General features: G+C 46.5%; 1 protein-coding gene across 4 annotated transcripts in view; it reads left to right on the top strand.

Annotated features, from left to right (window-relative positions):
• Positions 1-25,751, top strand: part of LMBR1 (limb development membrane protein 1) — a 592,458-nt gene that overhangs the window by 27,008 nt on the left and 539,699 nt on the right. For all 4 annotated transcript variants that reach the window (XM_063921898.1, XM_063921896.1, XM_063921899.1 and 1 more), the window contains exon 2: positions 15,722-15,794. In XM_063921898.1, coding sequence (XP_063777968.1) covers positions 15,722-15,794 — 73 coding nt within the window. The remainder of the gene's footprint in view (positions 1-15,721; positions 15,795-25,751) is intronic.

Below are 25,751 nucleotides of genomic sequence, written 5' to 3'. Positions count from 1 at the left end.
TCAAGGGAGAACACGTTTGTAAATTTTTACAAATTTGATACCCTGGCAAAGGAGGACCTGGAGTTCTCTCATTCGGTGCTGCAGAGTCATCCGCACTCTCCCGCCCGTTTGGGAGCTTTGGTATAATCCCCATGGTCCTTTCAGGAACCCCAGCATCCACTTAGGACGATAGAGAAAATAAGAATTTACTTACCGATAATTCTATTTCTCGGAGTCCGTAGTGGATGCTGGGCGCCCATCCCAAGTGCGGATTATCTGCAATACTTGTACATAGTTATTGTTAACTAATTCGGGTTATTGTTTAGGAAGCCATCTTTCAGAGGCTCCTCTGTTATCATACTGTTAACTGGGTTTAGATCACAAGTTGTACGGTGTGATTGGTGTGGCTGGTATGAGTCTTACCCGGGATTCAAAATCCTCCCTTATTGTGTACGCTCGTCCGGGCACAGTACCTAACTGGAGTCTGGAGGAGGGTCATGGGGGGAGGAGCCAGTACACACCACCTGACCTGTAAAAGCTTTACTTTTGTGCCCTGTCTCCTGCGGAGCCGCTATTCCCCATGGTCCTTTCAGGAACCCCAGCATCCACTACGGACTCCGAGAAATAGAATTATCGGTAAGTAAATTCTTATTTTATTGACTATAGAGCATTTAAAGGATGTATTTCTATATATGCGAGATGCACAGAGGGATATTTGCACTCTGGCATCAAGAGTAAGTGCGATGTCCATATCTGCCAGAAGATGTTTATGGACACGACAGTGGTCAGGTGATGCAGATTCCAAACGGCACAAAGGTGTATTGCCGTATAAAGGAAGAGGAGTTATTTGGGGTCGGTCCATCGGACCTGGTGGCCACGGCAACTGCTGGAAAATCCACCGTTTTTACCCTAAGTCACATCTCTGCAGAAAAAGACACCGTCTTTTCAGCTTCAGTCCTTTCGTCCCTATAAGAGTCATATCTGCCCAGGGATAGAGGAAAGGGAAGAAGACTGCAGCAGGCAGCCCATTCCCAGGAACAGAAGCGTTCCACCGCTTCTGACAAGCTCTCAGCATGACGCTGAGACCGTACAGGACCCCTGGATCCTACAAGTAGTATCCCAGGGGTACAGTTTGGAATGTCGAGACGTTTCCCCTGCGCAGGCTCCTGAAGTCTGCTTTACCAAGGTCTCCCTCCGACAAGGAGGCAGTATGAAAAAAAAAAAAAAATTCACGAGCTGTATTCCCAGCAGGTGATAATTAAATTACCCCTCCTACAACAAGAAAAGGGGGTATTATTCCACACTATATTGTGGTACTGAAGCCAGAAGGCTAGGTGAGACCTATTCTAAATCTAAAAAAATTTGAACACTTACAAAGGTTCAAATCAAGATGGAGTCACTCAGAGCAGTGATAACGAACCGGGAAGAAGGGGACTATCTGGTGTCCCGAGACATCAGGGATGCTTACCTCCATGTCCCAAATTTGCCCTTATCACTAAGGGTACCTCAGGTTCGTGGTACAGAACTGTCACTATCAGTTTCAGACGCTGCCGTTTGGATTGTCTACGGCACCCCGGGTCTTTACCAAGGTAATGGCCGAAATGATGGTTCTTCTTCGAAGAAAAGGCGTCTTAATTATCCCTTACTTGGACGATCTCCTGATAAGGGCAAAGTCCAGGGAACAGTTGGAGGTCGGAGTAGCACTATCTCGGATACTGTTACAACAGCAGGGGTGGATTCTAAATATTCCAAAATCGCAGCTGATCCCGACAACAAGTCTCCTGTGCTTAGGGATGATTCTGGACACAGTCCAGAAAAAGGTGTTTCTCCCGGAAGAGAAAGCCAGGGAGTTATCCGAGCTAGTCAGGAACCTCCTAAAATCAGTGCATCATTGCACAAGGGCCATGGTAAAAAAAAATGGTGACTTCCTTCGAAGCAATTCCAGTCGGCAGATTTCATGCAAGAACTTTTCAGTGGGATCTGCTGGACAAATGGTCCGGATCGCATCTTCAGATGCATCAGCGGATAACCCTATATCCAAGGACAAGGGTGTCTCTCCTGTGGTGGTTACAGAGTGCTCATCTTCTAGAGGGCCGCAGATTCGGCATTCAGTTTTGGATGTTGGTGACCACGGAGGCCAGCCCGAGAGGCTGGGGAGCAGTCACACAAGGAAAAAATTTCCAGGGAGTGTGATCAAGTCTGGAGATTTTTCTCCACATAAATATAGCTAAGGGTAAAATTATAATGCTCTAAGCTTAGCAAGACCTCTGCTTCAAGGTCAGCCGGTATTGATCCAGTGGGATAAAACATCACGGCAGTCGCCCACGTAAATAGACAGGGCGGCACAAGAAGCAGGAGGGCAGTGGCAAAAACTGCAAGGACTTTTCGCTGGGCGGAAAATCATGTGATAGCACTGTCAGCAGTGTTTCATTCCGGGAATGGAAACTGGGAAGCAGACTTCCTCAGTAGGCACGACCTCCACCCGGCAGAGTGGGAACTTCATGGGGAAGTTTTCCACATAATTGTAAACCGTTGGGAATTACCAAAGGTGGACATGATGGCGTCCCGTCTGAACAAAAAACGGGACAGGTATTGCGCCAGGTTAAGAGACCCTCAGGCAATAGCTGTGGACGTTCTGGTAACACCGTGGGTGTACCAGTCGGTGTATGTGTTCCATCCTCTGCTTTTCATACCTAAGGTACTGAGAATTATAAGACGTAGAGGAGTAAGAACTATACTCATGGCTCCGGATTGGCCAAGAAGGACTTGGTACCCGGAACTTCAAGAGATGCTCACAGAGGACTTATGGCCTCTGCCGCTAAGAAGGGACTTGTTTCAGCAAGTACCATGTCTGTTCCAAGACTTACCGCAGCTGCGTTTGACGGCATGGCGGTGGAACGCCGGATCCTAAGGGAAAAGGCATTCAGGAAGAGGTCATTCCTACCCTGGTCAAAGCCAGAAAGGAGGTGACCGCACAACATTATCACCACATGTGGCGAAAATATGTTGCGTGGTGTGAGGCCAGGAAGGCCCCACGAAGAAATTTCAACTCGGTCGATTCCTGCATTTCTTGCAAACAGGAGTGTCTATGGGCCTCAAATTGGGGTCCATTAAGGTTCAAATTTCGGCCCTGTCGATTTTTCTTCCAGAAAGAATTGGCTTCAGTTCCTGAAGTCCAGAAGTTTGTCAAGGGAGTATTGCATATACAACCCCCTTTTGTGCCTCCAGTGGCACTGTGGGATCTCAACGTAGTTCTGGGATTCCTCAAAACACATTGGTTTAAAACCAGTCAAATCTGTGGATTTGAAGCATCTCACATGAAAAGTGAACATGCTCTTGGACCTGGCCTGGACCAGGCGAGTGTCAAATTGGTGGTTTTTTTCTCAAAAAAGCCCATATCTGTTTGTCCATTCGGACAGGGCAGAGCTGCGGACTCGTCCCCAGTTCTCTCCCTAAGGTGGTGTCAGTGTTTCACCTGAACCAGCTTATTGTGGTGTCTTGCGCCTACTAGGGACTTGGAGGACTCCAAGTTGCTAGATGTGGTCAGGGCCCTGAAAATATAGGTTCCAGGACGGCTGGAGTCAGGAAAACTGACTTGCTGTTATCCTGTATGCACCCAACAAACTGGGTGCTCTTGCTTTTAAGCAGACTTTTGCTAGTTGGATGTGTAATACAATTCAGCTTGCACATTCTGTGGCAGGCCTGCCACAGCCAAAATATGTAAAAGCCCATTCCACAAGGAAGGGGGCTCATCTTGGGCGGCTGCCCGAGGGGTCGCGGCTTTACAACTTTGCCGAGCGGCTATTTAGTCAGGGGCAAACACGTTTGTAAAATCCTACAAATTTGATACCCTGGCTAAGGAGGACCTGGAGTTCTCTCATTCGGTGCTGCAGAGTCATCCGCACTCTCCCGTCCGTTTGGGAGCTTTGGTATAATCCCCATGGTCCTTTCAGGAACCCCAGCATCCACTAGGACGATAGAGAAAATAAGAATTTACTTACCGATAATTCTATTTCTCGGAGTCCGTAGTGGATGCTGGGCGCCCATCCCAAGTGCGGATTATCTGCATTACTTGTACATAGTTACAAAAATCGGGTTATTATTGTTGTGAGCCATCCTTTCAGAGGCTCCGCTGTTATCATACTGTTAACTGGGTTCAGATCACAGGTTGTACAGTGTGATTGGTGTGGCTGGTATGAGTCTTACCCGGGATTCATAAATCCTTCCTTATTGTGTACGCTCGTCCGGGCACAGTACCTAACTGAGGCTTGGAGGAGGGTCATAGGGGGAGGAGCCAGTGCACACCACCTGATCCTAAAGCTTTACTTTTTGTGCCCTGTCTCCTGCGGAGCCGCTATTCCCCATGGTCCTTTCAGGAACCCCAGCATCCACTACGGACTCCGAGAAATAGAATTATCGGTAAGTAAATTCTTATTTTCTGACATTAACCCAAGTACCACTAAAAAAGGGTTTTATGTTTGGGGAGAAAAAGCAGGCAGTGTTTTGTTCCCCCATCAAATGAGTGAATGAAGTGTGAAAAAGCGTGGGTTCCCCCGATAAGAAACTGGTAATTTCTAAAAAGTTACTGATGGCGTACCCTTTCCCGCCAGAGGATAAGTTACGCTGGGAGATATCCCCTAGGGTGGATAAGGCGCTCACACGTTTGTCAAAAAAGGTGGCACTGCCGTCTTAGGATACGGCCACTTTGAAGGTACCTGCTGATAAATAGCAGGAGGCTAGCCTGAAGTCTGTATTTACACACTCAGGTACTAGACTGAGACCTGCAGATAGTGCTGCAGCGTGGTCTGTAACCCTGTCAAACAGGGATACTATTTTGCGAACATAAGACGTCGTCTTATATATGAGGGATGCACAGAGGGATATCTTGCCGGCTGGCATCCAGAATTAATGCAATGTCCATTCTGTCAGGAGGGTATTAGAGACCCGCCACTGGACAGGTGATGCTGACTTTAAAAGGCACATAGAGCCTAATAAGGGTGAGGAATTGTTTGGGGATGGTCTCTGGGACCTCGTATCCACAGCAACAGCTGGGAAGAAATTTTTTTACCTCAGGTTTCCTCACAGCCTAAGAAAAGCACTGTATTATCAGGTACAGTCCTTTCGGCTTCAGAAAAGCAAGCGGGTCAAAGGCGCTTCCTTTCTGCACAGAGACGAGGGAAGAGGGAAAAAGCTGCACCAGTCAGCCAGTTCCCAGAATCAAAATTCTTCCCCCGCTTCCTCTGAGTCCACCGCATGACGCGGGGGCTCCACAGGCGTAGCCAGGTACGGTGGGGGGCCGCCTCAAAAATTTCAGCGATCAGTGGGCTTGCTCACAGGTGGATCCCTGGATCCTTCAAGTAGTATCTCAGAGGTACAGGCTGGAATTCGAGGCGTCTCCCCCCCGCCGTTTCCTCAAATCTGCCTTGCCGACAACTCCCTCAGGCAGGGAGGCTGTGCTAGAGGCAATTCACAAGCTGTATTCCCAGCAGGTGATAGTCAAGGTGCCCCTACTTCAACAAGGACGGGGTTACTATTCCACACTGTTTGTGGTACCGAAACCGGACGGTTCGGTGAGACCCATTTTAAATTTGAAATCCTTGAACACATACATAAAAAAATTCAAGTTCAAGATGGAATCGCTCAGGGCGGTTATTGCAAGCCTGGAGGAGGGGGATTACATGGTATCCCTGGACATCAAGGATGCTTACCTACATGTCCCCATTTACCATCCTCACCAGGAGTACCTCAGATTTGTGGTACAGGATTGCCATTACCAATTCCAAACACTGCCGTTTGGACTGTCCACGGCACCGAGGGTCTTTACCAAGGTAATGGCAGAAATGATGATACTCCTTCGAAAAAAGGGAGTTTTAATTATCCCGTACTTGGACGATCTCCTTATAAAGGCGAGGTCCAAGGAGCAGTTGTTGGTCGGAGTAGCACTATCTCGGGAAGTGCTACAACAGCACGGATGGATTCTATACATTCCAAAGTCACAGCTGGTTCCTACCACACGCCTACTGTTCCTGGGGATGGTTCTGGACACAGAACAGAAAAAAGTGTTTCTCCCGCAGGAGAAAGCCAAGGAGCTGTCATCTCTAGTCAGAGACCTCCTGAAACCAAAACAGGTATCGGTGCATCACTGCACACGAGTCCTGGGAAAAATGGTAGCTTCTTACGAAGCAAAATTCCATTCGGCAGGTTCCATACAAGAACCTTTTAGTGGGACCTCTTGGACAAGTGGTCGGGATCGCATCTTCAGATGCATCGGCTGATAACCCTGTCTCCAAGGACCAGGGAATCTCTACTGTGGTGGCTGCAGAGTGCTCATCTTCAAGAGGGCCGCAGATTCGGCATACAGGACTGGGTCCTGGTAACCACGGATGCCAGCCTTCGAGGCTGGGGGGCAGTCACACAGGGAAGAAATTTCCAAGGACTTTGGTCAAGTCAGGAGTCGTCCCTACACATAAATATTCTGGAACTGAGGGCCATTTACAATGCCCTAAGTCTGGCAAGGCCTCTGCTTCAAAACCAGCCGGTACTGATCCAATCAGACAACATCACGGCAGTCGCCCATGTAAACCGACAGGGCGGCACAAGAAGCAGGATGGCGATGGCAGAAGCCACAAGGATTCTCCGATGGGCGGAAAATCACGTCTTAGCACTGTCAGCAGTGTCCATTCCGGGAGTGGACAACTGGGAAGCAGACTTCCTCAGCAGACACGACCGACACCCGGGAGAGTGGGGACTTCATCCAGAAGTCTTCCAACTGTTGGTAAACCGTTGGGAAAGGCCACAGGTGGACATGATGGCGTCCCGCCTAAACAAAAAACTAGATATTGCGCCAGGTCAAGGGACCCTCAGGCAATAGCTGTGGACGCTCTAGTGACACCGTGGGTGTACCAGTCGGTTTATGTATTCCCTCCTCTGCCTCTCATACCAAAGGTACTGAGAATAATAAGAAAACGAGGAGTAAGAACGATACTCGTGGTTCCGGATGGGCCAAGAAGAGCTTGGTACCCAGAACTTACAGAAATAATATCAGAGGACCCATGGCCTCTACCGCTCAGACAGGATCTGCTACAGCAGGGGCCCTGTCTGTTCCAAGACTTACCGCGGCTTCGTTGGACGACATGGCGGTTGAATTCCGGATCCTAAAGCAAAAGGGCATTCCGGAGGAAGTCATTCCTACGCTGATAAAAGCCAGGAAAGAAGTAACCGCAAACCATTATCACCGTATTTGGCGAAAATATGTTGCGTGGTGTGAGGCCAGGAAGGCCCCAACAGAGGAATTTCAGCTGGGTCGTTTTCTGCACTTCCTACAGTCGGGAGTGACTATGGGCCTAAAATTGGGTTCCATTAAGGTCCAGATTTCGGCTCTGTCGATTTTCTTCCAGAAAGAACTGGCTTCACTGCCTGAAGTTCAGACTTTTGTAAAGGGAGTGCTACATATTCAGCCCCCTTTTGTGCCTCCTGTGGCACCGTGGGATCTCAACGTGGTGTTGAGTTTCCTGAAATCACATTGGTTTGAGCCACTTAAAACTGTGGATCTGAAATATCTCACGTGGAAAGTGGTCATGTTATTGGCCTTGGCTTCGGCCAGGCGTGTGTCAGAATTGGCGGCTTTGTCATGTAAAAGCCCTTATCTGATTTTCCATATGGATAGGGCAGAATTGAGGACTCGTCCCCAGTTTCTCCCTAAGGTGGTATCAGCTTTTCACTTGAACCAACCTATTGTAGTGCCTGCGGCTACTAGGGACTTGGAAGATTCCAAGTTACTGGACGTAGTCAGGGCCTTAAAAATTTATTTTTCCAGGACGGCTGGAGTCAGAAAAACTGACTCGTTTTTTATCCTGTATGCACCCAACAAAATAGGTGCCCCTGCTTCTAAGCAGACTTGCTCGCTGGATTTGTAGCACAATTCAGCTTGCGCATTCTGCGGCTGGATTGCCGCATCCTAAATCAGTAAAAGCCCATTCCACAAGGAAGGTGGGCTCATCTTGGGCGGCTGCCCGAGGGGTCTCGGCTTTACAACTTTGCCGAGCAGCTACTTGGTCAGGGGCAAACACGTTTGCAAAATTCTACAAATTTGATACCCTGGCTGAGGAGGACCTTGCGTTCTCTCATTCGGTGCTGCAGAGTCATCCGCACTCTCCCGCCCGTTTGGGAGCTTTGGTATAATCCCCATGGTCCTTACGGAGTTCCCAGCATCCACTAGGACGTCAGAGAAAATAAGATTTTACTCACCGGTAAATCTATTTCTTGTAGTCCGTAGTGGATGCTGGGCGCCCATCCCAAGTGCGGATTGTCTGCAATACTTGTATATAGTTATTGCCTAACTAAAGGGTTATTGTTGAGCCATCTGTTGAGAGGCTCAGTTATATTTCATACTGTTAACTGGGTATAGTATCACGAGTTATACGGTGTGATTGGTGTGGCTGGTATGAGTCTTACCCGGGATTCAAAATCCTTCCTTATTGTGTCAGCTCTTCCGGGCACAGTATCCTAACTGAGGTCTGGAGGAGGGGCATAGAGGGAGGAGCCAGTGCACACCAGATAGTACCTAATCTTTCTTTTAGAGTGCCCAGTCTCCTGCGGAGCCCGTCTATTCCCCATGGTCCTTACGGAGTTCCCAGCATCCACTACGGACTACGAGAAATAGATTTACCGGTGAGTAAAATCTTATTTTTTTTGCCTTATATTCCCTCACAGCCTAAGAAAGCGCCACATGATCAAATGCAGTCCTTTCGGGCCAATAAAAACAAGAGAGTACGAGGATCGTCCTTTCTTGCCAAAGGTAATGGCAGAGGAAAAAAGCTGCCAACCACAGCTAGTTCCCAGGAGCAGATGGAATCGCTCAGAGCGGTCATCGCCAGCCTGGAAGGGGGGGATTTTATGGTATCCCTGGACATAAAGGATGCATACCTTCATGTTCCCATATATCCACCTCATCAAGCGTACCTGAGATTTGCGGTACAGGATTGTCATTACCAATTTCAGACGTTGCCGTTTGGGCTTTCCACGGCCCCGAGGATTTTCACCAAGGTAATGGCGGAAATGATGGTGCTCCTGCGCAAGCAGGGTGTCACAATTAACCCGTACTTGGATGATCTCCTCATAAAAGCAGCCACACAGGGAAGAAACTTCCAAGTTCTTTGGTCAAGCCAGAAGACTTGTCTTCACATCAACGTCCTGGAGCTGAGGGCCATATACAACGCCCTTAGTCAAGCGGAGACTTTGCTTCGCTACCTACCGGTTCTGATTCAGTCAGACAACATCACCGCAGTGGCTCATGTAAACAGCCAAGGCGGCACAAGGAGCAGAGTGGCAATGGCGGAAGCCACCAGGATTCTTCGGTGGGCGGAAAATCATGTAAGCGCACTGTCAGCAGTGTTCATTCCGGGAGTGGACAACTGGGAAGCAGACTTCCTCAGCAGATACGATCTACATCTAGGAGAGTGGGGACTTCATCAGGAAGTCTTCGCACAGATTGCAAGTCGGTGGGGACTGCCCCAGATAGACATGATGGCGTCCCGCCTCAACAAAAAACTACAGAGGTATTGTGCCAGGTCAAGAGACCCTCAGGCGGTGGCAGTGGACGCCCTCGTGACACCGTGGGTGTTCCAGTCGGTCTATGTGTTTCCTCCTCTTCCTCTCATCCCCAAGGTGTTGAGAATAATAAGAAAAAGAGGAGTACAGACCATTCTCATTGTTCCAGATTGGCCACGAAGGGCTTGGTATCCGGATCTGCAGGAAATGCTCACGGAAGATCCGTGGCCTCTTCCTCTAAGACGGGACCTGTTACAACAGGGGCCCTGTCTGTTCCAAGACTTACCGCTGCTGCGTTTGACGGCATGGCGGTTGAACGCCGGATCCTAGCGGAAAAGGGCATTCCAGATGAGGTCATTCCTACTCTGATAAAGGCTAGGAAGGACGTGACAGCTAAACATTATCACCGAATATGGCGTAAATATGTTTCTTGGTGTGAGGCCAGGAATGCTCCTACGGAAGAATTCCATCTGGGCCGTTTCCTTCACTTCCTACAGACTGGAGTGAATTTGGGCCTAAAATTAGGCTCCATTAAGGTTCAGATTTCGTCCCTATCCATTTTCTTTCAGAAGGAATTGGCTTCTCTCCCAGAAGTACAGACTTTTGTGAAGGGAGTGCTGCATATTCAGCCTCCTTTTGTACCTCCGGTGGCACCTTGGGACCTGAACGTGGTGTTGAGTTTCCTTAAGTCACACTGGTTTGAACCACTTAAAACGGTGGAGTTAAAATATCTCACTTGGTAAGTGATCATGTTGTTGGCCTTGGCTTCGGCTAGGCGAGTGTCGGAGTTGGCGGCTTTGTCTCATAAAAGCCCCTATTTCGTTTTCAATATGGATAGAGCAGAATTTCGGACCCGTCCTCAATTGTTGCCAAAGGTGGTTTCGTCTTTTCATATGAACCAACCTATTGTGGTGCCTGTGGCTACGCGAGACTTGAAGGATCAGAGTCCCTTGATGTGGTCAGGGCTTTGAAAATTTACGTGGCCAGAGCAGCTAGGGTCCGGAAAACAGAAGCACTGTTTGTCCTGTATGCAGCCAACAAGGCTGTATGCAGCCTTCCAAGCAGACTATTGCTCGCTGGATCTGTAACACGATTCAGCAGGCTCATTCGACGGCTGGATTGCTGTTACCAAAATTAATAAAGGCCCATTCCACCAGGAAAGTGGGCTCTTCTTGGGCGGCTGCCCGAGGGGTCTCGGCATTACAGCTGTGCCGAGCTGCTACTTGGTCGGGTTCAAACACTTTTGCAAAATTCTACAAGTTTGATACCCTGGCTGAGGAGGACCTCATGTTTGCTCAATCGGTGCTGCAGAGTCATCCGCACTCTCCCGCCCGTTTGGGAGCTTTGGTATAATCCCCATGGTCCTTACGGAGTCCCCAGCATCCTCTAGGACGTAAGAGCAAATAAGATTTTAAACCTACCGGTAAATCTTTTTTTTCTCCTAGTCCGTAGAGGATGCTGGGCGCCCGTCCGAAGTGCGGACTACTTCTGCATGACTTGTATATAGTGTTTGCTTACATAAGGGTTATGTTACAGTTTCCTCTTGTCTCGGACTGATGCTGTGTTGTTTCATACTGTTAACTAGTTCGTATATCCCAAGTTATACGGTGTGGGCTGGTATGAATCTTGCCCTTAGATTAACTAAAATCCTTTCCTCGTACTGTCCGTCTCCTCTGGGCACAGTTTCTCTAACTGAGGTCTGGAGGAGGGGCATAGAGGGAGGAGCCAGTGCACACCCATACCTAAAGTTCTTTCTTAGTGCCCATGTCTCCTGCGGAGCACGTCTATCCCCATGGTCCTTACGGAGTCCCCAGCATCATCTACGGACTAGGAGAAAAAGATTTACTGGTAATTTTAAAATCTTATTTTGTATTAGCAGTTATTCTTGTTAATTAGCCCTTATACATACCTCCCAACATGACCTTCTCCAGGAGGGACAGAATGCTCTGCTCCTGGACTTCCCTCTTAATTTATGATTGCCGACGGCTGTGCTGAAACACCTTTCTTATCCAGTAACCTGTTCAACACAGATGCAGACAATCATACATTAAGAGAAAAGTCCAGGAGCAGAGCATTGTGTTCCTCCTGGGTCATGTTGGGAGGTATACTTATAGACGTAATGATCAGCCATGTACATCGTAATGGCTACAAGAGGCTGGAACAGCTCTCACAGGAAACGCCACTGACAATATAACTATACGAGTGAGGAGCTAGTGTAGTAATAATAGAGCCACATCCCAGAGCTTTACACCTGTGACACTTATCTCTGCAGCCCATCCTAATACTCCTCTGGAGGTGTGTTTACAGGTTGCTTCATTTGTGAGATATCGGACATATAGATATACGTAGTACATTGGGCCTAATTCAGATCTGATCGTAGATGTGCTAAATTTAGCACATCTAGGATCAGTTTCTCTGACACGCATGTCAGGCCAAACCCCCCCCCCCCCACATGTGCGCAAAAGCATTGCACAGCGGCGATGCTTTCGCACCCAGTGAGTAGCTCCCTGCCTGCACAGCTCCTGTGATGTCACGCAGCCACCGCGGCCCACCCCCCAACTGTCCAGACACGCCTGCGTTGTCCATACTGCGACCCGCCAACGGCATTCTAACGCATTTGGTGCATCCCCTCCTGCCCCGCGACCGCCTCTGTCTGTCAATCAGGCAGAGGTGATCGCATCCCTGAGATGCTTTAAGCATCTCACAGGGCTCCCGGGGTGCGCACGCACAGTGCAGCCTCTGTGCTTGTGCACTCCACAAAAAAAATCAGACTGCGGCAGCGATCCAGTCTGAATTACCCCCATTGTACCATACCTCATACAGAGATCACACTGAGGTTTCCCCCAACCATGCTGGGGTGCCAGGGCACAGTTGTGTGTTCAGTATGCTTATGAAACCCTCAGAGGGGACTCTAACCACAATACTTTTAAAGAACTTGGGTGTTTACGATGTCTGTGGAAAAGTTTCACGTGGGGCTCAATGTGTTAAGTACAAAATAGGAGATATGCTGTTGCAATGACGTAGAAACGCTGACACCGCAACTTGCCCCCCTCTAGGCCAGATCTCATCCTGGTCTTGCAGAATTTTGTATTTAGCCCTATTGGACTATGAACAAAAATCTGCGTGTCCAGAGGTATTGTAAATGTGGCATACAGCCGCTCTGACTCTTATCTGATTTGATTGAGCCCATATAGTAAGGTATCTATCAACAGTGGTTTCCATAAGGGACGTGTAGGTGGTATTTGCACTATTGATGCTAAAGCATTGGCTTTCCATGTATAAAAAAATATGGTCTTCATGAGACAGATGCACATATGATGCAGCGACACCTCCTTATGTAGTAATCCAGAGACAAGCCATATGGGATCGTCAGAATCGTAGAAACAACTTCAACCTAGAATTGTTTCCTAATAAGTCATACCCATATAAGATGCCATAAATACATACCAATGCTGCTTTCACAGTTACTCTTCTGTACAAACGTGCATTTATAAGCTGAGACCATAGGTAGGTTAATTGGCTGCTTACAAAAAGAGTAATCTGTGTGTATGGTGGGAAATTTAGGGCCTAATTCGGGTGTAGTATAAGTGGTCAGGATCCCGGGGACAAGCATAGCGGTGCCGGGATCCTGACCGCCGGCATAGTGACAGCTGGAGGAGTGCTAATGTGCCTCTTGCGGGCTCGCTGCGCTCGCCATGCTGCGGGTACGGTGGCACACTGCACTATTTATTCCCCCTCCGGGGGGGTCATGGACCCCCAAGAGGGAGAATATGCCGGCGGTCGAGATCCCGGCGCTGGTATGCTGGTCGCCGGGATCCCGGCAGGCGGTATACTGAAGACCACTCCTTAATTCAGCATGGATTGCAAAAGCAAAATCATTCTATAATGGACAAAACCATGTGCACTGTAGGTGGGGCAGATGCGACGTGCCGAGAGATTTTGATTTGGGTTGGTTATTTTGTTTCTGTGCAGAGTAAATACTGGCTGCTTAATTTTTACACTACAATTTAGATTTCAGTTTGAACACACCCCACCCAAATCTAACTCTCTGCACATGTTACATCTGCCCCACCTACAGTGCACATGGGGGGTAATTCTGAGTTGATCGCAACAGCAAGTTTTTTAGCAATTGGGCAAAACCATGTGCACTGCAGGGGAGGCAGATATAACATGTGCAGAGAGAGTTAGATTTGGGTGGGTTATGTTGTTTCTGTGCAGGGTAAATACTGTCTGCTTTATTTTTACACTGCAAATTAGATTTCAGTTTGAATACACCGCACCCAAATCTAACTCTCTGCACATGTTATATCTGCCCCCCCTGCAGTGCACATGGTTTTGCCCAACTGCTAAAAAAATTCCTGCTGCGATCAACTTGGAATTACCCCCATGGTGTTGCCCATTAGAGAAAGATTTTGCTTTTGCAATCCATGCTGAATTAGGCCCTTAAGCTGTAAACTACATTGGCGCAGAAACTGATGTGGATGATTAAATAGTCTCTGTACGGCGGTAACTTGGTACCAAATAAAGGCCTTGGGGTTAATGTAATAGCCTACAAACTGCTGTCATTGGTGGATTCTATGTAAGTCATCCTGTTGTTTTAAAGTAGTTATCATTATAAAGACAAAACCAAACTGTTAACAGAGTACAATTATCTCCAACTGGTGCATAAAGAGCCTAGTGTACAATCTAGAGCAGACCTTAGGGCCCCTAATAATGGATAGTGGAGGCAATAACCCAGCAAGGTGGACGTTTGTATTGTAAATTGTCATTGCAACTTTTAATCAACGTGTCCTATGTTTAATATGCAAGATATTTCTGTTAGAATTTGTAGTGATCACACAATAGGGCAGATGTATTAAGCTTGGAGAAGTGATAGAGCAGTGATAATTGGAAGGTGATAATTCACCAGCCAGTCATTACGGGTTTGAAAAATGACAGTAGCTGATTGGCTGATGCTTTATTACCTTCCACTTATCACTGCTTTATCATTTCTCCAGGCTTAATACATCTGCCCCAGTGACCCTGTTGGCAGAGATTACCACATAAGATCACCGTGTCACACCAAACCCCTGCTGCATTACTTGTCCAAACTGGCTTGTTGGTGCAACTTTGAAAATATTTACAGCGGCTATACTTTGAAATCTGGTTATGTTGAAATGGTAAAATAACACATTACCGGTTCCACTTATAGCCCTAGCTAACCCCCCTTCCCCCCTTTGGGAGGAATGGAGGACACTCGGAAAGTCTGCTGTGTGGGCCCCCGGCAAGGGAAGCCGCACTTTTGTAGAACAGGATTGTGTATGGTCTGCTGTATATACTATAATAGAGGAAGGGGGTTCCTCTGGAAAGCATTGGTCTCATTTAATTTTTGAGGTTCATCTCTATTCTCTGCCAGTTAAGGGCCCTACACACTTGCCGATAACGATGATAGATATTTACGATATCGTTGGTTCATATCAGTCAGTGTGTATGCATCAAAAATGAACGATGCGCGGCCCCACGATCGTTCATCGTTGATCTTTCCTCCGTTATACATGCAAGTTAATTTGAACGATCTAGATGTATGTACTCTCATATCGTCCAAATCGTCCATCGATATCGTCCAGTGTGTAGGCAAAAATCGTTGGTGGAAAAAAAAATCGTCCAACGCTAATATTGTTGGTCAATAGCATCGCTAAAATCTCCCAGTGTGTAGGGTCCTTAAGACATGATCCTGGGCTATTGACACTAGGGGGGTGATTCAGTTGTTTTTCATGTCCAATCTTCCCTCTAAAGTGACAGGAGGTTATGGGGTGATTTTTCTTTAAAAAATAGTTTCGCACGTTGCTCCCAAACAGACCGTGTTTACCTGTGTGTTAAGTGGCTAAACGCTAGTAAAATAATGGACGCTGTATGAAAAGTGCTTTTTCGTCATCCAAACAAATGACGTTTCGCACATTTCAATTTTCTACCTCTGCCGGCTGTGAGCTGAAATGTCTTCCTGTAGCCATTCCCGACCAAACGGAGCAACAATTGAATTTCTGTGTTGAGCGCCATCTAGTGGCAGCTGTGGCGAAAAAACATTGAATTTCCCTCCTAGGATTTCATTTAACTCAAAAATAATAAATTGTTTTTCTTCTGTCACATCCCTAATTTTTAATACATCTCTATTGTTGCCGTTGTTTACCATACTCCTTTTTTTCTTTATCCTCAGATCTGTTTTCTTATGTTCACCATTTTATACATCGTGTCCTACTTTGTCATTACCAGATACAAAAGAAAAGCCGGTAAGAGTTCTACCAATATAGCTTTTATTTTCTATTCCTATAATGTTCCTACATGTTGCAAAGCTTTAAAACTTGGAAATAAAATGGCAGAGCTATACAGTTTATTTCTGCTCTCATTATTTGTTTTAATATTTAAACATACATTCTTTTTTAGAGAGATCTTTGTTTTATCAATCACATGTTTGTTCCATTCATTCTATTGCAAAGGCTCTCAAACTCAGTCCTCAGGACCCCCCACAGTTCACGGTTTCCAGAGCAGCCAGCTGGTTCACAGGTATAATCATTACTCACTGGCACATTTTTAAAGATCCACAAGTGGAGCTCATTATTTAACTTACAATTCTGCGTGGAGACCTGGAAAACGGCAACTGTTTGGGGGTCCCGAGGACCGAGTTTGAGAACCTGTGTTCTGTTGGATCCTATAACCCTTTCTGTACAAAGGGGGTTATTCAGGATTGTTAGCAAACCAAAAAAGTAAGCAATTGGGCAAAACCATGTTGCACTGCAGGTGGGGCAGATGTAATGTGCAGAGAGATTTAGGTTTGGGTGGGTTATATTGTTTCTGTGCAGGTTAAATACTGGCTGCCTAATTTCTACTCCAATTTAGATTTCAGTTTGAACACCCCCCACCAAAATCTCTCTGCACATGTTACATCTGCCCTACGTGCAGTGCAGCATGGTTTTGCCCAGTTGCTTACTTTTTGTTTTGCCAACAACTGTGAATAAGGGCCAAAGTTCTTCATAATACTATGTTTGTTTTCTCTGGCTGGGTCCACAGGATAACATTGGGATATTGTCGAGCGACAGCGAAAATGGCACCAACACGGTCACAAGCTTTCTGGCCTCCCAGGATGCATTGGGGCCTTCACCATATAGTCCCGCCCACTGACTCAGTCAGATCAGTTTTTTGATTGGTGCGGCAGGAAGCCGCATGGTCATAGGGCTGCTGTGAGAGCAGCCTCAAGTTTTTATTATTTTATTCTTACTATATTGTTTTCTTGAGCGACTTATCTTAACAGCATCTTAAACGCATTCTAGAAAGAGTCGCTCCAACAACTCCCCACCGGGTCGCAGCAACGCTTACCTTCGGGTATCAGTGCTGTCTCGACGGACGTCTGTGTCGGATGTTCTAGCAGGTCCAGCAGACGTAACCAGGCTGTGGCCAGAGCATGGCGAGACGGTGAGTCTATGGACTTCCTCTTACTAGAGGGGTCAGGACACAGCTACACTGATTTGGTGGAGACTACAAACAGTGTGTTGATGCGCCGAACATCTAGAGTGCGACAGCGCTACGCTCCTGGGATCATAGGCGCCAGGACTAGGTAGAGGCCGCGATCCTGGGAGTTTAAGTCAACAGGGGGATTCAGTCGCTCTCCTGGCCGCCCCTCCTCCGAGTTCATGGCCAGTTCCCGCGTGTCTCTTGTTTCATGAACTGAATGACCTCACTTCCGGCTCAGACGCTACCACGAGGGTACTCGGTCGCAGCTTAGACGCTGCGGTTGTGTATACTGTATATCGACTCGCTAGACCGAGTCGCAGGCCTTAGCGTCTGCATACACGTGGAAGTCGCTCAGCGTCCGTGTCCGTTGGTGAGCGTCCGTATCCGTTATCAAGAGCGGCAGTGTACACCAGTAGCGTCTGAATCCACTCAGCGTCTTACGAGCGTATTTGCTTGGATATGGAAGTGTGGTGAGTCTCCCTGTATCCCGCTCTCCGGAAGCAGGGTATACAGTACTAAAAATTCTCTCTACTTCTTAGTATGCATTGTTAATTTTTAGTACCTATTGCATATGAGACCTGTATATTAGAGGTTGAGTATCCCTTATCCAAAATGCTTGGGACCAGCAGTATTTTGGATATCGGATTTTTCCGTATTTTGGAATAATTGCATACCATAGTGAGATAGCATGGTGATGGGACGCTAGTTTAAGCACAGAATGCATTTATGTTTCATATACACCTTATACACACAGTCTGAAAGTAATTTTAGCCAATATTTTTAATAACTGTGCATTAAACAAAGTGTGTGTACATTCACACAATTCATTTATGTTTCATATACACCTTTTACACACAGCCTGAAGGTCATTTAATACAATATTTTTAATAACTTTGTGTATTAAATGAAGTTTGTGTACATTGAGCCATCAGAAAACAAAGGTTTCACTATTTCACTCTCACTCAAAAAAATTCCGTATTTCGGAATATTCCGTATTTCGGAATATTTGGATATGGGATACTGTACTGTGTTTTCTGCATGTTATGTTGGAAAAAGAACCAGTTAAAACAGAAGTACAATTTTCCTACTTATGTATAAGTTGTTATGGAGGTTGTATTCTCATATGGCAATGTCTAATGCTTTAACATGTGACTGACTGCTAGTATGTGTGCTGACTTTTCTGTGTAATGTCAGTCCTGTTCTGACCCTCAAATCAGGTGCACTGTGGTCAGATTGATCTCACCTCTATATACTGACATATAGGGTGATTTTCAGTCACAAATTGTGTAGTCAATAACAGGTTAATACCATGTCTGTGAGCGGCAAAAGTGATGAGGAGAATTTATCACGCACTCCTACAGCCCTAACATGCTTATCTTGTAAGTCAGGGGTAATTGATATGAATCAATTAGTCACTTATGAGGGTTTGTGTGCAAACTGTTTCGCTTTTCAGCGAAGTAAAAAACAGGAGTTGGTTCAACCACCAACAGAGCCACCATGGAATATGTTCGCAAAGACTCTATCTTCAATAGTGGACAGGTTAACTCCGGTAGCACCACCTCAAGGGTTAGGTTACACTATGAACCCATATATGCAGCTCCCTTCCTATGGTTTGGTTCCACTAGCCTCTACAAGCAACCAAGGGACAGGTAAGACTAAGACAGATACGTCTGTGTGGCAGACTACACAAGATGATACATCGGATGATGATGATACAATAGATTCAACTCTGTATGATGATCAGTGGCAGAGCTTTAGTTCAGAAGATGTAGCTGAACTTATTAATGCCGTAAAGGCTGTTCTCTCGTTGGAAGAGCCAGCCAAGACAGTGTTAAAAGCTGAAACACCTGTATTTAAACGAACAAAATCGGTGAAAGCTGAATTCCCAGCGTCAGATGAGGTGACGGAAATGATTGATGAGTCTTGGGCAGCGCCCAGTAAAAAGTATAAGATTCCTAAGAGATGGGATTCTTATTATCCATTTCCTGCTGTGGATTGTTCGAAAAGAGAAGTTCCTCCAAAAGTAGATGCACATGTTCTGCGATTCGTGCATAAATCTGCTTTACCACTGTCATCTACCTCATTGAATGATGTCACTGACAGAACGGTAGAGAGCCTTTTGAAAAATATTTTTTCTCTAGTAGGAGCAGTGGTTAGACCTGCTATGGCTTCGGCCGGGGGAGCAAAGGCGATGGGCGAATGGATAGAGGAACTAGAGAATGACATCCCTTCTCCTACTAGGGAGCAAGAGGATCGTTTTTGCCGTTTAAGACAATCTGCCCAGTATTTGGAAGAAGCAGCAATTGATGTAGATACAGTTGCTTCTAAAGCTTCAGCCTTGACAGTCGTCGCTTGCAGAGCAGTTTGGCTACGGACCTGGAAGGCAGATGCGGAGTCCAAGAAAGAATTGGAAGCATTGCCTTTTGTCGGTAATATATTATTTTGAAAACCTTTATCGGATATCCTAGAATCAGAGGCTGAATCGAAAAAGGTCAGATTTCCGGCTGCTTATAACCCTAAATCCAAGGGTTTAAAATTTCGCTCATTTTGTTGGCAAAGCAAAGCGAAAGCTAAAGAGGAGCCTAAGCAACCCCAGTTTAAATCCAGGGGTAGGAAGCAGTGGGCTAGCAAAAAGCCAGCTTACAAACCTGAACAGAAACCGTCAGCCTGAAGAGACGGGCCTCCGCCTGGAGGATTCCAGGGTTGGGGGCCGACTCCTTCTTTTTGCACACATATGGCAGCAGTCAACAGCAGATACTTGGGTGCAGAAGGTAGTATCTCAGGGGTATGGGTTCCCATTCAGGAAGCAGCCTCCTCAAAGATTTTTTTTGCACCAGCCCGTCTCGTATAGAGTCGAAGGCCAATGCCCTGCAAGAAGCAGTCCAAAAATTACTGCAGTCAGGTGTGATTGTCCCAGTACCTCCATCACAAAGGGGACAGGGGTTTTACTCCAATATATTTCTAATCCAGAAGCCAAATGGGTCATATCGACCAATTCTAAATCTGAAAATGTTGAACAAATACATATGGATCCCGAAGTTCAACATGGAGACGTTACGCTCCATAATGTTGGCTATGGAACCGGGAGATTACATGGTATCTCTGGATGTACGGGATGCTTACCTACATGTGCCGATAGCACTGTCGCATCAGTGTTACCTCAGGTTTGTCATCCTCCAGGAACATTTCCAGTTCCAAGCTCTGCCTTTGGGACTAGCTACAGCACCCAGGGTGTTTACCAAGATCATGGTGGTTATGGCAGCTTGTCTCCACAAACAGGGGATAAGAATATTCCCATACCTAGAAGACCTGTTAATCTTAGCACAGTCGCAAGATTTACTGTTGAGCCATCTTCAACAGACGATAGTTTGTTTACAGAGACACGGGTGGCTCATAAATTGGGAAAAGTCGTCCCTGAATCCATCACAGCGGATGGTTCATTTGGGAGCCATATTGGATTCAGACCTACAGAAAGTTCTCTTACCAGAGAAAAAGATAGTCAAGGTGCAAGTCATGGCTCAGGAAGCGTTGCAAACCCAGACAATGTCAATCCATGCAGCAATGCGACTGTTGGGTCTGATGGTATCAACCTTCGACATGGTGCAATATGCGCAATTCCATTCCAGACTGTTGCAGCACCTTATTCTGACCAAATGGAACGGAAATCATCAGACGATAAAGAAGCAGATGATAAAGATTCCAGTAAATGTAAAAAGGTCTCTAGCATGGTGGCTACAGACAGACCATTTAAACAATGGGAGACCCTTTTGGATAAAAGAGTGGCAAGTCCTGACAACAGATGCCAGCCTGCAGGGCTGGGGGGCGGTACTCTGAAGCCTATGGTTCCAAGGAAAGTGGACCGCAAGGGAAAGTCGCCTGCCAATAAATCTGTTCGAAATAAGGGCCATTTACTTGGCTCTAGTTCAGGCAAAGGACAATCTACAAGGAAGACCAGTCCAGATCCGCTCAGACAATGCGACGGCAGTAGCATACCTCAATCATCAAGGAGGAACTCACAGCAAGAGATTGATGGAGGAAGTAACTCCCATTCTAAAATGGGCAGAACTCCATCTTTCAGCATTGTCAGCAGTATTTGTCCCGGTTGTACTAAACTGGGAAGCGGATTTTTTCAGTCGGCACACCATTCAGGAAACCGAATGGGCACTACACCCAGAAGTGTTTCAGACACTGGTGAACAGATGGGGTCTACCAGAGATAGACCTTATGGCGTCTCGTCTGAACAACAAAGTTCCAAGGTATGGATCGAGAACAAGGGACACAGGATCTGTCCTTGTAGACGCACTGTCGGTAGAATGGAGGTTTCAGCTGGCGTATCTGTTCCCGCCAATATCTCTGTTACCCAGAGTAGTGAGAAAGATAAAACCGGCAAAAGGAGCAATCATTCTAATAGCTCCAGCTTGGCCAAGAAGGCATTGGTACACAGATCTGTTGAGAATGTCCGTGGAAGCACCGATACTGCTCCCTCAACGTCCAGATCTGCTAATGCAGGGTCCTTGTTGTCACAGTCATCTGGATCGCCTGTCTTTGACGGCATGGCTGTTGAAACCTCTATCTTAGAGGCTAAAGGTTTTTCGAAACAAGTAATCCAAACTATGCTTAGCGCAAGAAAGCCTTCTTCTGCCCGTGTGTATCATAGAATATGGCAAGCCTATATTCATTGGTGTACTGGAAAAAATTTCAATCCGAGATCTTTTAAAGGAACTAGGATTTCGGATTTCCTTCAAGCAGGATTGGATAAAGGGTTGAAAGTTGCTTCCTTGAGGGTTCAAGTTTCAGCGTTAACTGTATGGTTTCAGCAGAAGATTGCTGATTTACAGGATGTACGTACGTTTTTTCAAGGAGTAGTACATATTCAACCTCCATTTGTTACTCCTGCAGCTCCCTGGGATTTGAATTTAGTTCTTAAATTTCTCCAGGGTCCTCTGTTTGAACCACTTGAGAGAGCAGATCTTAAGTGGTTAACGGTTAAAGTTCTTTTTTTACTGGCAATGGCGTCAGCCAGAAGAGTGTCAGATTTAGGAGCATTATCATGTAAGTCTCCTTTCCTAAGTTTTTTTTCCAGACAGAGCAGTTCTCAGAACGAGATCTTCCAAAGGTGGTATCAAAGTTTCACCTGAATGAAGAGATTGTAGTCCCAGCTTTTCAGGTATCAGGACTTTCTGCGGGAAAAGCGTCGCTGGACGTGTTCCGGGTTTTAAGAATCTATATAGATCGTACTAGTGCCATCAGGAAAACAGATTCTCTGTTCATCCTCTACGGATTCCATAGAAGAGGATGGCCTGCTAGTAAACAGATGCTGGCGAGATGGCTCCGAATGGTAATATCAGAAGCTTATTCTCATGCAGATCTCCCTATTCCGGCTAATGTCTCTGCACACTCTACACGTAAGGTAGGTCCTTCTTGGGCAGCACAACAGGGTGCTTCAGCAGAACAGATATGTAGGGCAGCCACATGGTCTTCCATAAACACATTCATTAGACATTATGCCTTGGATACTTTTGCCTCTCATGACGCAGACTTCGGGCGAAAGGTCCTTCTGTGCAATCAGGAGCGTCCCCACCACTAAAATGGCTTTGGGAATCCCAATGTTATCCTGTGGATAATCCTGTGGACCCAGCCTGAGAAATTTTACGTTATGGTAAGAACTTACCGTTGATAACGTGATTTCTCTTATGTCCAGAGGTATCCACAGGGATCCCACCCTGACGCATCTGATTTAAGGATCTAGACAATCACTAAAACCTCTTCCTTCTTGTATGGAAGGGTGTGCATGTGTGTTCTTATCGCCTTAACAGGTCTCTGCCTGATGTTCCTGCCTAAAATCGCTGTGGAAAGAACTGATCTGACTGAGTCAGTGGGCGGGACTATATGGTGAAGGCCCCAATGCATCCTGGGAGGCCAGAAAGCTTGTGACCGTGTTGGTGCCATTTTCGCTGTCGCTCGACAATATCCCAATGTTATCCTGTGGATACCTGTGGACATAAGAGAAATCACGTTATCAATGGTAAGTTCTTACCATAACGTCTATTTTTCCTCCTCCAATTAGGTAGTGTCACCTAGCTTTAGAAGCTCATATTTTTATCATTCCTGAACATTCTTCGTACGTTGTATTGGAGTATTTCTATCATACACTCTATTTCCAAATACCCCTTTACACTGCTGCTAAAAACCCTGGTTATTGCTGTGATAACCCGGGAGCTGCCCAGTGTAAAAGGGTTTACCCGGGTCCAGTAACCCAAGAAACCAACCTTGCTTGCTTGCAGGGTTGGTCCCGGGAAGGACCCTGGTCGCGGCACAATGTAAACTGGTAAGCTGGGTGGATGCAACCTGGCACCCGTTCACTTCACAGAAAGAGGTGGCGCTTGGAAATAATCTGATATCCAAACGCTGCCTCCACATGCATAAGCTGTGACATCACCAACCTGGCATATTGCCAGTTTAGGCTGACTGTTTGAAGGGGTCTTGCTGAGTCGCACCTGGGAAGGAGCCATGTACAAATCCAGGGTGCGACTTGACACGTAAGCTGCACGTGTTCAGCTCTTGAACTGCTCCCGGTTATGTTGTTTCTCAGTCCATACATTACTACAGGAGTTTTTTGCATTTTATTAAGATCTTTATGGAATACAGTATGATATCCAGAACTGAGCACCATAGCGCAGGTGAGGTTTTACTATTGACCTATAAAGTAGCCATGTGACCACCTCCTTCCTGTTACTAATACTTACTATGCAGCGCAGTGTTCTACAGGCTTTTCCTACTGATAGCCAACACTGCTTATCCTCCTCTTAATGGAAACTAAGGCTGGGTACACACTTGCCGATGCGCACCCGATATATCATCTGAACTGGCGGATCGGACAATATATCGTATACATCGGCAAGTGTGTATACCTTATCTCGTTAATGATGCGCGCTCCCACGGGTGGTTAACGAGGTACAATATCTTTAGTTTTTCAGCTTGAAATCTAAAGATATTGTACGAGACGGCATGCACCTGGATGTGGTGACGACGAGACGCAAACAATATCGTTCGGTGTATATGAATGATACCGTTGGCAAGGGGATCTTGCACAATGTCACTGACATCGGCAAGTGTGTACGTAGCCTAACTCCTGTCCCTGTCTTCTGCTGTTAGCATTGCATCACCATTCATTCTGTATTCTCTTCTCAGATCTGTGTCCCATGGCCCTCATTCCGAGTTGTTCGCTCGGTATTTTTCATCGCATCGCAGTGAAAATCCGCTTAGTACGCATGCGCAATGTTCGCACTGCGACTGCGCCAAGTAACTTTACTATGAAGAAAGTATTTTTACTCACGGCTTTTTCTTCGCTCCGGCGATCGTAATGTGATTGACAGGAAATGGGTGTTACTGGGCGGATACACGGCGTTTCAGGGGCGTGTGGCTGAAAACGCTACCGTTTCCGGAAAAAACGCAGGAGTGGCCGGGGAAACGGTGGGAGTGCCTGGGCGAACGCTGGGTGTGTTTGTGACGTCAACCAGGAACGACAAGCACTGAAATGATCGCACAGGCAGAGTAAGTCTGGAGCTACTCTGAAACTGCTAACTCGTTTGTAATCGCAATATTGCGCGTACGTCGGTCGCAATTTTAAGAAGCTAAGATTCACTCCCAGTAGGCGGCGGCTTAGCGAGTGTAACTCTGCTACATTCGCCTTGCGAGCGAACAACTCGGAATGAGGGCCCATGTACATTTTTTATGCTATAATGCATTAAATGTAAGACACCAGACATTAGCACTTTTTCATTCTCTGTGAATCACTGTGCTTTTGATTTACTATTTCTAGTGATAGATTCAATTCTGTGCAGTGGCTGCGGTGTGCTCTTCTGGGACGGTACATTGAGGCCATCAACATCCCAAGTTTTTCCTTTCACCCCTTAGTAGTGTGTAAGAAGATTTTAGATGATGAGCCTACCATAATGGGTCAAATACATGCGCACATCACTCGGATTGGAATTGGCACCCTAGGAAATCAGCCTGGTTAAAAAAAAAAAATGATATAATGTAAACGGTCATACGTTCTACAATGTATGTAAGGAAGGGTGTGCTGGACGTTGAATGCCATGTGATAGTGATAAATGGCTAGGTATATTGATTACATTGCTGGTACCAGAGTTACAGCCACTAGATTCAAACACTGGGGAAGTACCATACCTGGCCGATATATACATAGCCGAGCATCACTGTGATTCTCTGCACCGCATTGTCAGTAATTGAATCCTGTCCTCTGAATGGACCAACTATATTCATCTAGGCGGGTTCCACCTAGCTTTGAGACAGTACTGTTACTGCTAATGGTGCATTTCTCCTAGTGAACCCTCTATCATTGATTGCTGTGGCCTTTTGCTGCTGAGTTCACCTCCTGGTTGGTAGAGGGCAGTGCATTATGTAAGCCGAAATCATTATTGTTACCTCAAACATCACTGTAGGGACCAGAGGAGATGTTGGACCTTAGCAATAGGTTTCTATAACTAGCTGTATTAGTCTCCTGTAATCTTCCACTCTGCTGTAAGGACACGCTCCTTGTGAGCATTTCCAGCACCTGCCTCTTCTGTGAATCTTGACCTAATTAGGACATAGACATATGGCATGTCTCCACAGTACAGGGATGTATGAAATGTGCAGGAGACCAGAGACCTCATGTTGCCAAGAATTAGTTCTCTTCCAGTCTCTGCTCTGCTTAATTTATTTCCTTACATCAT

Source organism: Pseudophryne corroboree, chromosome 5 (genome assembly GCF_028390025.1).
Source record: "Pseudophryne corroboree isolate aPseCor3 chromosome 5, aPseCor3.hap2, whole genome shotgun sequence".
NCBI classification, from domain to species: Eukaryota; Metazoa; Chordata; class Amphibia; order Anura; family Myobatrachidae; genus Pseudophryne; species Pseudophryne corroboree.
The sequence above is the reverse complement of the archived record's forward strand: the minus strand, read 5'-3'. Positions and strand labels throughout refer to the sequence as shown.